Source organism: Eutrigla gurnardus, assembly GCF_963514095.1.
Source record: "Eutrigla gurnardus genome assembly, chromosome: 19".
NCBI lineage: Eukaryota > Metazoa > Chordata > Actinopteri > Perciformes > Triglidae > Eutrigla > Eutrigla gurnardus.
The window spans coordinates 15,816,372-15,833,017 of NC_139930.1; the positions used below are offsets into that span (position 1 = coordinate 15,816,372).

The 16,646-nt window shown below is 46.0% G+C and overlaps 2 protein-coding genes across 2 annotated transcripts in view; both read left to right on the forward strand.

Moving 5' to 3' along the window:
* LOC311030208 (cytochrome c oxidase subunit 5B, mitochondrial-like) overlaps positions 1-16,646 on the forward strand; it is a 115,875-nt gene that overhangs the window by 10,788 nt on the left and 88,441 nt on the right. The gene's annotated exons all lie outside the window — the stretch shown is intronic.
* Positions 1,906-15,489, forward strand: LOC311030133 (chondroitin sulfate proteoglycan 4-like). The gene is made up of 22 exons (XM_084035721.1): positions 1,906-2,093; positions 3,985-4,148; positions 4,763-5,875; positions 5,987-6,394; positions 6,475-6,596; positions 6,813-6,921; positions 7,258-8,586; positions 8,833-8,925; positions 9,155-9,652; positions 9,987-10,133; positions 10,226-10,396; positions 10,483-10,665; positions 10,812-10,988; positions 11,145-11,346; positions 11,499-11,630; positions 11,727-11,902; positions 12,001-12,196; positions 12,284-12,455; positions 12,619-13,018; positions 13,169-13,321; positions 13,577-14,158; positions 14,280-15,489. The coding sequence occupies exons 1-22, from the start codon at positions 2,030-2,032 to the stop codon at positions 15,351-15,353; spliced, it is 7,665 nt and encodes a 2,554-aa protein (XP_083891847.1). The 5' UTR covers positions 1,906-2,029; the 3' UTR covers positions 15,354-15,489.

The following is a 16,646-nucleotide window of genomic DNA, read 5'->3' on the forward strand; positions in this document are numbered from 1 at the left end:
CGGAGCTCAATATAAACAGTCAGTTGTCTGCTAGTTTAGCTTGAGAGTTAAAAGACTCTCCAGCCCAAATGACAAGACGCTAATCCTCTCAGCGTGGGATCCAGGCTCATTAAAACACACCACCTCTCCCACCATGAGAGGACCCGTCACCGGTTGAACTGTGACCCATTTTTGGGTGTGACCCCTCCGTCTAAGAAACCGGGCTGCAGAGTCTATTATTCAACACCCTGGGAACTAAACCTTAACCCAGCACTTCTCTCATGTGCATATCTAACAGCGTTTGAATCAGCAAGGGCTGAATAAAAGCCCTTATGTGTTCTTTCAACATTTTAATGGACCAAACTCTCTCAAGCTGCAGTATCGCAGCCCGATTCAAAGTGTGTGTGTGTTTGTGGATGTGTAGAATGGTAGGTTCAAGGGGTGGGAGGGATTCAGGATGCAGACTAGGGAGTGTGTCCTGCAGTTTGAACAATCACATCCGAACTTCCACTTTACCTCAATCAGCTACGGGCCATTTCCCCACATTGACCTCCTGTTCCCTTTTACTTCCCCTCTTTCTATCTCTTTACTGTTTGAGCAGTTTAGCACACTCCCATTCTCACACCTATGTTTTCTTTCTGTTTTTATATTCCTCTCTCTCATTTTATTTCTCTTCTATCCCTCTCTGCAGGTAATTTCTTTTCATTTAGTTCTTTAGTTTAGTTAGTGTGTTGTTTTTTTTACTGGTGTGGAAAGTAACTAATTACAAACAATATCATTAATGTAACTGAGTTTTTTTTTGTACTTTTGTACTTGTACTTTTTAACAGGAATGATCAGGAGGACACTCCTCCCTCACTCCACCCTAACCAATGTGATTTTTCTCTGTAATATTGCAGAAAATAAACTATTATGCTTGTGATACTGACGTGTTTTGTTCAGCAAGATAATCTTCCCCACTTTTATGATAAGTGTGAATGTAATTGCCAGAAGTAAAACGTTAGGCTACAATTGAACTACACCATGTTCGTGACGACGTTTTAGCCTCATTTAGCCACTTGTTAGCAGCCACCTACTAAAAGACACTTAAAATGCTGCAAAATCCAGGGGCATCCACTGACGCCACAGACCTTATTTCAGGCATCTAACCAAAGAGCCATTAAAAGAAAAAACAATGACTTCGATACCAGACAACCGCAAGTGCAAAATGCTCCTTCATTCGGGGTTTTAGGATTCCTGCACCACTCTATTATGCTCACTTTTCTCTTGCTATGTCGTCAGTTGTTGGTGATATAAACTTTGTTGCGGGGTTGTTTGGTTACTCAGAAAGCAACGGTCTACATTGTAAAAAAAAAAAGCTTGGGGAAAGTGAATATAATAGTTGCTGTTGGTAGATACAACTTGCCTAATAACACCTCTTATAGCTGCTTTAAAATCACTGGAAATCATGACCCTTATCGCTTTATACCATCACCACTATGACTCTCAGTCTTTGCAAACTGCACACCTCAGAGTTGATTTCTGGTTTAGAAGTCTTGATATGGAGTGAATGTCACATCGAGAAGCATTCAGCATCAGCTGATGTGTGACAGCAGAATTCTGGGTAAATAAGGTTGCCATGGGGGCTCAATTCACAAAGTAATACCATTTTTTATTTCACAAAATGCGTCTGTATCTTCAATAGTCTAACTGGAGGCTTGATCCATTCTCAATTCCGCCTGAACAGAAAAACACAATCTGCTGCACTTTCTGTGAATCAATTCTTTTTCTTTTCATGTTTTCTCTTTGTTTTTGTATGTGCTGTGACATCGCCCCCTTGTGTTCATGTTGGTACCAAACACTAAACAGGCCAGAGGGAGGATCAGAGGGTGGAGCTCCACCTCGCTGTGCTTTGCTCACAGGCACAGGTAAAAAAAAAAAAAGTAAGTAGAGGTTGTCTGGAAGTTGTCAGTGGTGGAAATGAGGACAGTACAGACAATGGACGAGACAATCAAGCAGCCAGATGTTGCCCTTAACTAAATGCAAGTTAGATTACAAAGGCCTAACTGATAATGGGGGATCTTGTTGCTGGTCTGTTTCTGCTCCTGCTGATTTCTGCAGGACACGTTTGTGGAGGTAAGGCATTGCAGAGGAGATGAGATCACTTTTCCTCACAACTGAGATGCAAAAGTGAATGATTTGTTGTATTTTTGTAATATAACTGATAATCCTGTGAAAATCTTCCCATTATAGAAGCATGTAAAAGTATATTTTTAATGGTTCTTAGTGCACATTTATTAAAATTAACTTGTAACTTCCACACAAGGCTCTGGTTTTTGTCCTGAAGTAAATCCCATCCCATTTTGATGAATGGACAAAGGAGATAATGGTAATGTTGTAAATGCACTATTGTAGTTTGTGCAACCTTTGATTAAGTTGTGTCTGTGACAGTTGGCAGCTTAATGTTTAATCCAGTCTAATATTGTCTAAAGACATATGGCAATATGCTGCTGGATGCTGGATTAAAATATATAGACACGAGTACCTGCTTTGATGTCGTGCTGCACAGCAAATTAGTTTGTTTTATGAGATTTTTTCCTCTTGTGATGTTAATTGCAACAAAACAGTGTTTTTTATAGGGAAGCACAAGTTGCTCCTTGTATTCCCTAAAAAGTATTTTATTGGAGTTAATTTAGCGCTTCACTTATCAAAAGCCATCTCAGGTGTATCAGCTCTATAAGTGAACAACCCAGTCAATGCTTCTGATCAGATCTAAATAAATACCAACACTTGTGCAGGAGTTACGTTTCAGGGTCACAATCACACACGTCTCTATCGTTACACCTGCTCATGACGGCACATTAAAGACCTGCATTCACATTGGAGGTGTCCCTTTAACTGTAGGGAGATTACTAATAATCCAATGTTCACTGGTATCATAGAAGCAGATTATAGCTGGACAGGCATGGGTTATACTGAAAGCAAGCTTATAGGATTTATGCAGAGCGGCATGCTGGGTCGGCCTGCTGACTGGGTACTTCTCACTGGGACAAGTCTCATAAGAAACTTTTATTTTTTTAGGCCATGCATTTCACAATAAAATAATGTTGGCCTTACTTGGCAGATGCTTCATCCACCTGCAAGAAAACTTATATTTAGATACTGAACACTTTGTTAAATGTTCTTAAATTGTTCTAATATCCATGCCGATAAAAGTCTAGGCTATGCCGTTGTCTGACTTTTTTTTTCTGTGATGTGGTTATATCAATTATTGGCTGCCATGTAATTAAACTGTAGTATTATAGAGCAGTTTTTGCAAATGATTAATTTATAAATGTTTGTTAAGTGTTTTTCTCTCCCTTAGGTCAATTAGCTCTTTATTGATCCAGTCTGTTCTATAAAACACTTTTTACCAGAGTGCTCTAATACAGCTGCTTTGTAGGTCAAATGGATTTAAATCCCGACTGCTTTACTTGTTTTTTCATTCACAGATGTGAAATTATGTTAATTACATATAGACACAATTATAAAACCCTAGAATGGCAAAAGCATGCAACTCTATGACCACGGCTGTATATTTGTATCATAGGTTCCCAAATCGAATTAGCCACATGTGCTGTTAAAAGAATTGCCCCCTAAGCCTTACACTAATTAATGACACTGTTTGTGCGTTCAGAGCATCTCTTTTTCTTTGTACAACTAAATGTCCATCTGCGTCATTTCGGTCAACACTAAAGTCTAATTAACATCCGAACATTTCAGGATGACCTGCTCCAGAATGCATTAGCTCTCATTAATTGAATTCAGATAGCAGGTGTAAAGTGCAGAGTGGACCCACATTGGCAGACCAGTCAATACAGATTAATGGAACAGCCTTTGCTAGGAGGATGTGACTTACCCTCGCCTTGGAATACTGGAATACTCATTTGTGTAAAAAGTTCTGGAAATTGCTACCTTGATGGCAAACTATTCTGACAAACAGCTGAAACCTCTTCTCTTCTTCTCGCCTGTCTTCTTGTTGCTGTAGTGTCATTCTACGGGGATGGCTACATCCACCTGCGGACGGTGGAGACGTCCATTCAGACGTTGCTTCATGTGCGATTCCGAACCTCCAGTCAGGTGGGGATGCTGTTTTTGGCGTCTGGACGCAGGGACTTCTTGCTGCTGGAGCTGATCTCTGGGCGCCTGCAGGTATAGTCCAAAGCATAGTAGCACCCTTAAGTCTAAAGCAACTGATAGGAATCGATTCATGGGTCTTTAAATCTCACGAACAAGCAAAACGTGTTAGTAATATGAATACAGTCAAAATAAAATCTGTTCAGAGGCTCTCCCCTAAAGATGCCTTACAACTTCAAACAAAGAAAAAGTATTTGGACCCTTGGGCCAACATAGCTCATGTATTGCCATTCATAATGCCAAGGAGAGACAGAGAGAAGTCTGAACACACACAGTTTGGTGTCAGATTGCTCACAGAGAGAAAAAAAAGAACCCTCTGGCAGATTCAGAACAAGTTCCTTCATGACCGACGTTAAGGGAGAAGACCACAATATTTGATTGAATACTCCAAGTACATTGCAAGGGAACCGCTCGTGAAAGAGTTTGGTTACTTTTGTGTGAATTAATCCTTTGATCTAGAAGCTCACAACTCTTTTGATTCTGTTTTCAATTGCGCGCATTCAAGATCTAAACTTGTTATGCCTGCTTTCATGTGTTTTTGTGTATCTTGCATATAAAAGACTTGCATTTCATGTGTCTCATACTTCCCTCTCTCTCTCTCTCTCCCTGCCTCCCCCTCCATCCCACAGGTTCGTCTGGACCTGGGTTCAGGCGAGCGATCGCTACGCTCAGAAAAGGGCATCCAACTTAGTGACCTGGCGTGGCACTCCATGGAGCTGACCCACGACCACCACAACGTCAACATGACTGTGGACCGAAACTCTCATACCAGCCTCCGCATGCCAGGCCCAGACCTCGAGCTCAGCGTCCAGGATGGGATTTTTGTCGGTGGGGCAACCGGACTGAACCACCCGTACCTTCTCAACATCTCCACTGGGTTTCGAGGCTGTGTTGATGAAGTTGTGTTCAATGAACATAACTTGTTGTCCAGCCTTAGGCCTTATTCTGGGTACAAGAGCGTCCATGAGGTTTCTGTGGGCTGTAGTCCACAGTTTTCTGCTACTGAAGAAGATTCTGTCAGCTTTTTCAGCTCCAAAGCCTTTATCGCTCTCCCGCCATGGGAGGGGCCACAGGAGGGGGTGTTTGAATGCCAATTGTACCCCTCTGCAAGAGAAGAAGATGGCATGGTTCTGTATAGCTCTGGCATCCAGGGAGGGTTTGTTGCCATGGAAATCAGAGATGGTAACCTGGTGGCAACGGTAGGAAATGGAGAAGGGAGTAAGACGGAGCTGCGTTCTCTGACACATGTTCACAGCAACCATACCTGGCACCCCATCCAGCTGCACCTGCTGCCCAACAGCATGCAGCTGAAGGTGGGTGAGGAGTTGCTGAAAGCCACACTGAGTCTGGAGCTCCAGGTCATCCAGCTCGAAGGTCCTCTGTTCCTGGGAGGGCTGGATGAAGATGCCCGGGGAGAGGCAAGGCGAGCCGGGTTGTTGGCCCCTCTGCCCGGGGGGCAACCGACAGGAGGATCCTTTAAGGGCTGCCTCCGAGAAATTCGTGTGAACACTCAAAGAACAGGCCTACCTCATGCTGCCGTCACCAAGGACATCACTGTGGGCTGTAAGACAGGGCAAGCTCCAGATGCACTGAGGACCATCAGCCCAACAGATCATCCCGAGTTTATTGTTACAACGGCACGTCCAATTACCAACAAAAAGAAGAACCCTAACTTTCTGTTCCTGAGGAAGCTAGAAGTTCTGGAGGGAGGACGGGCACCACTGGAGCCCAAACACATGAGGGTAGGACTGTTACTGATTTCTTATACATACATGTCAATACAAATAACTTGGAGTTAAGTTGTTTTTCACATCATAACACCAAATCGGTTCCTGTTTGCACTTGTCTTCTAGGTGAATTTAGACTTTCGGAAATTGGGCATTCATCCATCCCAAGTGATGTTCCGCATTGAGGGGCAACCTGTCCATGGCCAGCTCCGGCTGGACCTCAGTCCTGACCCTGATGGGATGCTGGGCCAGGAGAGGAGGACTATAACAATAGGAGCAGAAGAGGTTGACCGGACTTTCAGTATGCTGGACTTGTGGCAGGGCCGGGTGATGTACGTTCACAGCGGTTCTGAAGACCAGCAGGACTTCTTCATGTTTTCGGTCTTCTCCAGCACTAAGAAGGAGCTTCCTGTATTTCTGAAGGGCAACCGCCTGCATCGCTTTGATATCAGCATCAGTCCCGTTAACGATGCACCCGTACTCAGCCTGCCGGAGGGAAACGTTTTCACTCTGCTGGAGAAGTCCAAACGACAGGTAGGTACAGCCGAACACTTGGATGCTGTACTAGTGAGTTGAGTATAAGATTTAAATTAATTAAACCACAATGTCCCCAGCTGACAACGGATGTGCTGAGGGTGTCGGACCCTGACAGCAGTCCTGCAGAGCTAATGTTCAGCTCCCTGGGAAACCTCAAAACGGAGGCTGGACACCTTGAACACCAAGATTTCCCTGACAGGTTTGCTCGCAAGGTTTCACAGTTTCTTCACAAATATTACTACAATCAACCATGTAGGTATATAAGAGAAGTGGCTGAGGTTCTTAAATGATAAAATATAAATAAGAGTGAAATGCATGCTGGTGGAACAAAACGAATTGTACACTGTGGGTAAACTACAGTTCATAGAGCAGGAAATAAGACATGGATGTTAACAGGATTGCATCTATCTTTCAGTGCCGTTAACTTGTTCACTCTGAATGATCTGGAGGAGGGTAAGATCTGCTTTGTTCACACTGGGGTCCCCACCTCCCGGCTGGCACTCAGAGTCAGCGACGGGCTCAAGGCAAGTCGTGTATTTTCTTGTCCAAGATGCAATAAACATAAAGGACGTGATGGATTGATGAATCTAAATTAAACTCTTACGTTTTTATGATTTGATTGTAAATCTGTAATCTGATGGATTTAATGGGACTGGTGAGACACACACACACACACACACACACACACACACACACACACACACACACACACAGACATTTTACATGTTGCCATTATATTAAATGTTACAGAAGTGGACTATCTAATCTCTCTTTATTCTCCTCATCTTCCGTGACCTCCTCTCTTCTATTGTTTCCTCTCCCTTCATCTCATCACCTCTGGTGTCTCCTTGTCCCCTCAGTTAAGCAACACAGTGGTTTTGAGGATTATAGCCGTGCCACTCGAACACAAACTGGTGAATAACACTGGACTGGAGGTGAACCAAGGCGGGGCCTCCATCATCACAACCATTCACCTTGCAGTACAAGTTAACGTGGACGATCCGGCAGTGGAAATCCGCTACAACGTTACCGAGCCGCCACAGTACGGCGAGCTCCAGCGGCTGCACTCAAGTGGCGACTGGAGACCGACAACGTCCTTCAGTATGAAGCTTCTAGAAAAAGAACGGATCCGATACCTCAGTACTTACCGTGGCATTCAGACACAGAACAACGTCACCGATTACTTCAAGTGTCAAATCAGCATCGGCTCCCTGGCTACTGAGGAGGCAGTTGTCCTCATCACGGTACGCTGGATTCACTTCAAGGTCACACGCAGCAAGTTGGAGGTCAACGGTGTTCGGGCTACTGCTGTCACTCCCGAGGACCTCCATGCGATTTCTAAGGGTGTTAAACTCGATGAGAGCGACCTCTTCTTCAGGCTCCTAACGGCGCCAAAGAAAGGACAGTTGTTCCTCAACAACAAAGTTCTGCAAAGGAACTCAACCTTCAGCCAAAAGAACATCACAGACGACTTGATGAAGTATGAGCTGCTCAGCGTGCTGCAAGACGACACAAGAGACACGTTCAGCTTCCAGGTGTTTTCCACGTTCGCCAACTCGACAGCTTACGATTTCCGGATCAACATCAGGGCCGAGTCGAACGCCATCACCGTCGTGAACAGAGGCCTCTCAACCCTGGAAGGAGGAAGTAAAGTCATCAACAAAGATGTCCTGTTCACTCACACAGCCGGTAACCGGGAGGTCCACTACAGCATCACGGCGAGCCCCAGGCACGGGCAAATAAAGAGGATCAACCTTTCCAACTCAACTTCCATGAACGATAACATTGTGACGTTCACAAATCGGGATATCGTTGAGGAGAGGATCATGTATGTTCACGACGACAGCGAGACGAAGCAGGACTCCTTCACTTTTCAAATCATGGTTTCCAGGCCGAACAAACGCGCCGGCAAGAAGGAGGACAGAAACACGGCCGAGCACACCTTTAACGTCTCCGTGCAGCTCGTCAACGATCAGAGACCCGTCAGGGTTGTCGATAAGGTTTTCCACGTGGCCCGCGACAGCCAGAGGTTGGTGACGTTGAACGACCTCCGTTACCGGGACGATGACTCGGACTTTGAGGACAGTTGGTTGGTGTACACGCGGAGGGGAATTCCCATGGGAGAGCTGGTGCTGGCCAGTGACACCAGTCACAAGCTGTACGAGTTCACGCAACGGGACCTCGAGCAGGTTAGCAATTTATCATGGTCATCCATATGGCACAACATTTAGAATCATGATTAGTCTTCAGATGTTTCCGTGTCATGAAACAAAATTGACTTAAAAACAGCAAATCCAGCTGCCTTCGTCCTCAATATACTATGTTGTCGGAGTAAAACTGGTGTTTATTCAGTTTGTAAATGGTTTTCTATTATAAAACCTGCTGATGGTATTTCTTCTTGTGTCATCATCTCGTCTTTCTTTCTCTCCTCTTAGAAAAAAGTGTTGTTTGTCCACAGAGGAGTGAGTTTCGGGCGTTTTGTGCTTTTCATATCAGATGGGAAACATTATGTTTCAACACTTCTGGAGGTAATTATAATGTTTTCACACATTATGTATTTAATGGTTTTATTTATTTACATTTTATTGTGTTTCACTGTTGATAAGTCATTTAAATAATAAGAGTTATTCAAGCAGAATTGTGTAGTTGGAAATATATAATACAACCAATCAATAAGTAAGCCTGATGATGTGAGTAATGTGTTCCCTCACTGTGAATAAATAATCCCTCCCTCTGTTGTGTAACTGGCGGATGCAGGTGATAGCACAGGATCCGTACCTTGAGGTCGAGAACAACACGGGCCTCATGGTCCAGCGAGGCGGGATCACGACCTTGACCTCTGCCAACCTCAGCATCTTCAGCAACCTTGACATCCGAGACCCGGAGGAAGTGACATTTGAGGTCTTCCTTCCACCTAAACACGGTGTGCTGTGCTTTAAGGATGGAGATCATGAGGCCGTAAAGGAAGCAGATGCAATTTCCGTATTCACCCAGCGAGATTTGATGGCGGGGCGCCTGCGGTATCGCCATGATGGCAGCCATGAGTTGGCAGACGGATTCAATGCGACAGCGAGAGCAAGGGAGAAGGAAACAGAGAGGCGACTGGACAAAGAGAGGAGGGATGTTCATCTGGACGTCGGAGTGACAGTAAAGATCTACCTGGAGAGCCACCAGAGGCCGCCGACGGTCATAAGTAACCGTCCGGTGGTGGTGGCGGAGGGACAGAATGCCTCCATAAGCAAGGAGCACTTAGAGGTAAAGCAATAACCATAAACATATACGACTCACTGGTTACTTGGTTACCAGCTGGTCACTTTCCTGCCTGTATTTGTGTCTGATATTGCAACATATGTTCCTTGCATCCAGGACTTTGCAGTATATCAAGATTTTTTGGTTGTAACTGTGATCATTTTGTGGGAATCTTATATACTTTCCAAGTTAACCCTTTAAAGCAGTTACAGTCAGGTTTCTCCTTGACTTTAATTCTGTTTAGTGACATAATCTGAACAAACTGTCATACAATGATCTGTTAATATAAGAAGATGCTTGTAATGTTTAGAAATAAACATGTTCTATTTTGTTGAACCAGGTGGTTCATGAGGACAGCCAGCCTTCAGAGATAGTCTTTACTGTCCAAAGTCCTCCCAGCCTGGGCTTCCTTCAAAGGTCTCCCCCCAACGACGAGCACCAGAACAACAACGGAGACCAGCACCTCCTCTCTCAAGTACAACCAACGGTAGGTTAAAAACTGACTGCAGCTCTACAGTTTCAAAGACGTTGCTCAGAAACAGCACTTGATGAGTTTATTTGCTCCATTGCTCCATGCAGGGAATACATTCTTTCACCCAGGAGGACCTCAACCAGGGATTGATCATCTACCATCAGCAGACTGCAGGAAGCACCAACGACTCAGTTCTGTTGGGGGCAACCAATGGGGTCACAAAGGTCGGGCCTATCAGGCTGGAGATCGACATCATCCCTATCCTGCTCCCTCTACAGGTACAGAATGTGTGTTTAGGTGTAAGATGACATATTACACAAAGGAGGAATCAACCAGTCAATCACTAGTATCATCTATACTGTAGGTGTCTGACTTGACCCTTGATGAGGGGTCGTCCCTGCCGCTGACCTCTGACATCATCAAGGTGGCCAATCATCACTTCTCAGGGATGAACTTCCTGTACCAGGTCATCGTTCCACCGCGACACGGACACTTGGAGCACAGCCGGATCCCAGGGATGCCCATCACTGCATTCACTCACACGGAGGTCTGACTGAGCACACACACACACACACATCTTCCATGACATTTTGAAAACACATGTTCACCGTTGCTTTGCTAGTTGTTATTTGAGCAGGCTTCCGTTTGAATAAACCTCCACATGAAGCTGCTCCGCCTCGCTTCTCTTTCCAGGTGGAACGTGAGTACATCTCCTATATCCACGACGGCAGCGACACACTGAGAGACAACTTTACCATCGTGGCCAATCAGACGGAAATCAGGAAGCACAGTCTGCCCTGTACGGCTCACATCAACGTCATACCTGTCGATGATGAGACTCCTGTTGTTACAGCCAACAAAGGTCTGAAGGTGGGGAGTGACGATATATATAAATAATCATTGCTTAAAGCCCAAATGAGGGAGTCTGACATCATTACTTTTATATGACCGCTTCTATGTAAAGTTTACGTCCCAAAATGTTATTTTAACAACTAAAGTTAGCATTCTTTCCTCTCATTTCCTCAGGTGTGGGTGGGTTCAGCAACAGAAATCTCTACAGACGATCTTAGTGCAGAGGACTCGGACACTCCTGATCCCGACGAGCTGGAGTTCATCGTCACACCGCCCAGCAACGGCCACCTGGCCCTGAAGAGCGCCCCCTCCAGGCACATCCTGAACTTCACCCAGAATCACATACGAACTGGACAGCTGATGTTCGTGCACAGCGGTGAGTGACACCGTGGGACCATGTTGGAAATAAGTGGTTTCACTTCAACGTGTTATTCTTTGGATCCTCTTTTTTCTCTTTAACAGATCAGTCTGGAATAAATGAAGGAATAACCCCTATTTATTCTTTATATTGTCTCTGTTCTTGTGTAGGTGCTTTATCGGGCGGCTTTCACTTCCAGGTGAACGATGGTGTGAACTTCGCCCCTCGGCAGATCTTCAGCACAACTGCCCACTCTCTGGTCCTCACCCTGCAGAGAAATCATCCCATTGAGGTCTACCCAGGTTGGTTTGAACAACTACTGTAAATGCATTTAACCAGGATCATTCACTGCTTCTTCTTCTGCTCTCTCTAACTGTGTCTTTTTATACCGTTAAAAGGCTCTGTGACACCGATCTCTGAGCTGGAGCTTCAGGCCGTAACCAACGATGTCAGCGACATCAGAAGAGACCCTTCTGTGGTGTTCGCTGTGACCACTCCTCCTACACTTGGCAGCCTGGTCCGACGTATGCCTGACAACTCCACGCGAAATATTTCTACGTTCACACAGAGCATGGTAGGGACTTGTGCATCTTCTTGACAAAAAAGGAACGCTTTTGTTTTCTCCTTGAATAAAATGATGCCCTTTCTGTTTGGTCTTGTCTTCTTTCTCAGGTGAATGACGGGGTCATCCTGTACGATCAGAACAAGCCACAGTCAGTGGGATGGTCAGCTGCAGACGCTTTCTCTTTCACTGTGTCATCGCCTCCGGCTTTTCTTCCTCCACACACCTTCGCCATCTTGATCTCCTACCAGGCCAACGAACATCACGACACGCCTCAACACAAGACCACACTAGTGAACAACGCAGGTACTGTGAAACTCTCTGTGTGTGCAACAATCTATGGTTCTTATTTTGTATTGATCATACCAGGGTGAATATGTATCTGTCATTCAGGTGCTGTGGTGGCTGAGGGAGGCAGGGTGACCATTGACAGGTCTAAACTCGATGCCTCCAATCTCCTTGGAAAAGTTCCAGAGCCACACCGGAAAGATCACCACATCCTGTACCGCGTGATTTCCCTGCCTCACCACGGGGCTCTGTCCATACGAGGGTATAACCTCACCAGGTATCTGCTCCGTTCTTCATGACTCAATACATTTACTCTATTAAAATGAGTCGTACCAAATTCAAGGCACAAATACATATGATAACTACCGATTTCAACAAAAACATTCACTAATATGAAGTAAATACTAAGTATAACTAGTTTTATATTTGTCTTTTCCCAGGAGCCACCCTGATTTCTCTCAAGTCACCCTAAACAAGTTCGGCATCACATACGTCCACGATGACTCGGAGACGACAAGCGACAGCTTTACTTTCCGGGCCTGGGTGGCTCCTTTGGATCTCACCTCCTCCTCCTCCTCCTCCTCATCTTCCTTGTCTGGTTTTTCCACCTCCACCTCCTCCTCCTCCTCCTCGTTTTCCCCTCTCTATTCAGCCTCATCCTCCTCCCATCCGTCATTAGATGCCCATCATCATCGTGCCAAGGACAGCCTGGCGGTGACGGAGACGTTCAACATCACGGTGACCCCAGTCAACGACCAGCCGCCACTCATCAGGAGCAGATCCCCGAGCATGAAGGTCGTAGTCGGAGAGCGAGTCGTACTTGGACCGGACAATCTGCAGGTGGGCCAGGTGTGGCTGTGGTTAGGGCGCCGCAATTATAAAATCAAATAATTGTGATGTCCATCGGCATAAGGAACGGCTTTTCTATGCACATCTTATTCAGATTTATTAAACCAGCAGCAACCTGAGTGTTTACTTTGGTCAATCTAGGTCGAGGATCATGACACCCCTCCAGAGGAGCTGCACTACCTTGTGATCAGCAAGCCCAACAACGGCTACCTAACACTGGGGGAAAGACTGGAGCCAGTGACCTCCTTCACACAGTACGACGTCAACCATGGCCGGCTGCACTTCATACAGCAGGTGAAGATTCAGTCCGAATCCCAGACTCTTTTTTTGTGTGCATTAGGGTTGTCGATTTGAAGCTCATTATGTGTGTAACTTGTATGTGATTGGAATTGTGTAACAGCATCTCATGGCAAACGTTTTCCTTGAAGAAAATATGAATGCATTGCTGTCCACCAGTGTGTTTTGATGCTGCCTCTAGGGGTCACCAAAGACAGAAATATTCAAATCCTTGTGTTGATGTCTTTTTCTTTCATCCCTCCTTCCTGTCAGGGCGAGCCCTCCACAGGTGTTTTCTACTTCAACGTAACCGACGGTCATCATCGTCCACTCTACAAACTGTTTAGTCTGGAAGTGATAAAGCCCTTTGTCTCCATGGTGAACAACACCGGCCTGTCACTGGTTCAAGGCAGGACTGCTGTGGTCCTGACAACCAACCAGTTTGCAGCTCAAACCAACAGTCGCATGCCGGCCAACATCACCTACACGGTCACCGCACACCCTCACCACGGACGCATCGCCATCAACGACCAGGAAGTCGTCACCTTCGGCCACGAGGATCTGCAGTTTGGCCGCGTGGTCTACCACATGACGGATCTCAGCGAATCGGAGGACAGCTTCCAAGTCTCGGTGTCAGCCTGGTCGCCCGGCATTGACTATGGGAATCTCACAGCACAGGCGGTGAAGGTAACCGTGCGGCCTCTGATCTACCTGAGGGAGCCCGTGAGAGTGCCTAGTGGTATAGCTGTGAAACTGGGGAAAGCCATGATCGATGCCTCTGAGCTGGCGAGGATCAGCCGAGCCGACCCGGTCTTCCAGGTTCTGTCGCCACCAAAGCATGGGAAACTAGTCAAGGTAAAGCTGTTCATAATCTTTTGAACATACTGATTATGGATGCAATCAATAATAATATTTTATAAATTGCAGTGCTATTAGTTCACTCTCTCTCCCACTGTGTCTGTGTGCATGTATGCAGATGACCTATGACCCTAACCGAGCATCAGAGGTGCTGAAGTCCTTTACGTTCAGAGATGTGGTGCAAGGCCGGGTTGCAATTGAGGAGACTCTCAGTGACGGCGATAACAAATCAGCAGTGACCACAGCTCGAGGCCACGCCCCCGCCACGCCTCTCAATGATTCTTTCATCTTCCTGCTGAGGGCCGGAAACGTCCAACCGGCGAAGGGCGAGCTCCACTTCACCATCTTTCCCCATCACCAGATGCATCACGGACCGAGCAGTTCCAAAACAGACGGCGTGAGCCGCGAACACACCACAACCCGTCTTCCGACACATAACAAGACTACTACCGGAAGAGGAGTTGGGCGAGGGGGTCACACCACATTCAGTACGGTCGGGGTGGGTCTACCTCCCCACATTTTGTCACATAAGACCCACAACAGGACACAGAACAGGTTGAGGCCTCACAGCCGCTGGGGTAACCACACACGCAGCGGGAGTCACGGAGAGAGACCAGGTAGTCGTGCAGAGGGAGCAGGAGGAGGTCACAGTCACGGCCCACAACCCCACACTCCTCCTGTGTCGGTCAAACACGGTCCAGCGATCCCTCCTGACGTACACCCGGTTCATGTCGAGGTCCTCCCTCGCCCCGCCGCCGACCCCCTCCTCATTATCCTCCCGCTGCTGACCTGTTTGTTCCTCATCATCGTCCTGGTAGTTTTGATTCTGGTGTTCCGCCGCCGCAAGGAGAAACAGGCCCGGATACGGCTCCTCCAGCAGCTCGCTGCAGTGGCATTACCCAATGAGGGCAGCCCTTATCTGGGCCGGGCGGAGCGGAGCGTGGCGATGCCCTCCGTGGTGGTCACCCCCATGGGCTCTGCAAGCTGCCCCAACTCACCCAGGATGTCGCTAAGTCCCAGAAGAAGTCTGGCCCCTGGGATGACCTTCTTTGGGCCATTTGAAACTGACGGAGCAGGTAACATTAGAGTTGGTAACCGTAAGGTAAAAAAAAATGTCCCTGCTGGATTCAAGACCTCAATGAGATCTAGGTCGCCTACTCCGACTCTTAAAGAAAACCAGTACTGGGTTTGATGGATCCAAAGAAAGACTGTGCCTTAGAGGTGTATTTCAGTGTGACGTGTATTAATAGCATGTGAATTCTCTCCAGGAGACATCTGTAGTCATCGAATGCACATCTGACCTGCTATGAACCTTCTTTTTTTAAAAAGCACAAAAACATACACGTTTGTTGAAGACATTGTTCCTTTTTTTCATTTCACTGAACCAACTCAAACTGAACACATCTTTGTTGTGGTAACAACGTACTGAAAACTGTCATTTAATCTGTGTTGTGGCACAAGCACAGCCGCCATTTCTTCCTTTATAGAATTTCTTTTTGTAGCCATCAGTTCCTCAACACACTAAATGTAAGTAACTTAACTGTGACTGAACAAGGAAGTGAAACATAGAGAGGTATATTGCATTTACTGTAAAATATTTAATGTTAGCTCAAAGAAGTTAGTTAATTGACACCTCTCACCTACATTATTGTAACTTTACAGTTGATGTGTTATTTCTTCAAAACCTTTTTGTTTCTGCCCGTTTGTACACGTGACTAAAGGTACTGTGAGCTTCCAAGTCCATGCATGCAAACTATTTTGTTCACCCCTCTTGAATTGCGTCTCATTTCTGATTGTTTGAGCAACACATGATGAGATGTAAAGACGACGGTAGCTTCCTCAGTTCCTATTTGACTTCATTTTTGTCACCTGTGACACCTTTTATGTAAGCCTCTGTTCGCCATGCACTGTGAAAGATTTATTTTGAATAAAAGACATTTCTTAAAGACTTCTGTGAGCTTATCTCAAACACATGTGTGCAAATAACAGTCAAGAGTTTGAGCTTCATGGTCTTCCTTTTGTTCATTTTTTTTTTTAAATGCAGCTGATAATGGGGATTGTGCCTACCCCTCAGTAGGGGTCTGTGTTCCTGGTCTTAGAGAGCTGTGTTGCGGTGATGAGCTTTTATACCTGGAGTCACAATCATACTCAGGTGTGGCTCATCAGCTGTTAATGTCCTGCAAGACAAGGAAAAGGAACACAGACCCCTGCTGAATAGGGTTCACATTTTAAAAGAGCAACACCCTTGGGCAGCCCTCAAATCAATTCACAAAAGTCATCCTTTAAAACCATAAGATCCAGGATTTAATAGTATGAAAACATGCAACAACGTGGCTTTTAAATACCTCCTCCCCAGGCCAGGTGCACCACGTTGCACGATGCAGCACACCTGGCCCACTGGAGGGGAAACAAGGTATAAGAGCACATGGAAAACATGCAGCCGTAACAAGGTTTTATCTAACTAAGTAGGCCTCAGCCAGCTGAT

What these genes read in the sequence shown, in the direction of transcription:
- LOC311030133 (XM_084035721.1), top strand. Translation starts at nt 2,030, where the DNA reads ATGGGGGATCTTGTTGCTGGTCTGTTTCTGCTCCTGCTGATTTCTGCA. An exon ending in TAAGCAAGGAGCACTTAGAG is followed by an intron (nt 9,653 to 9,986) that starts GTAAAGCAATAA and finishes TTGTTGAACCAG; the next exon opens with GTGGTTCATGAGGACAGCCA. An exon ending in TCTCTCAAGTACAACCAACG is followed by an intron (nt 10,134 to 10,225) that starts GTAGGTTAAAAA and finishes TGCTCCATGCAG; the next exon opens with GGAATACATTCTTTCACCCA.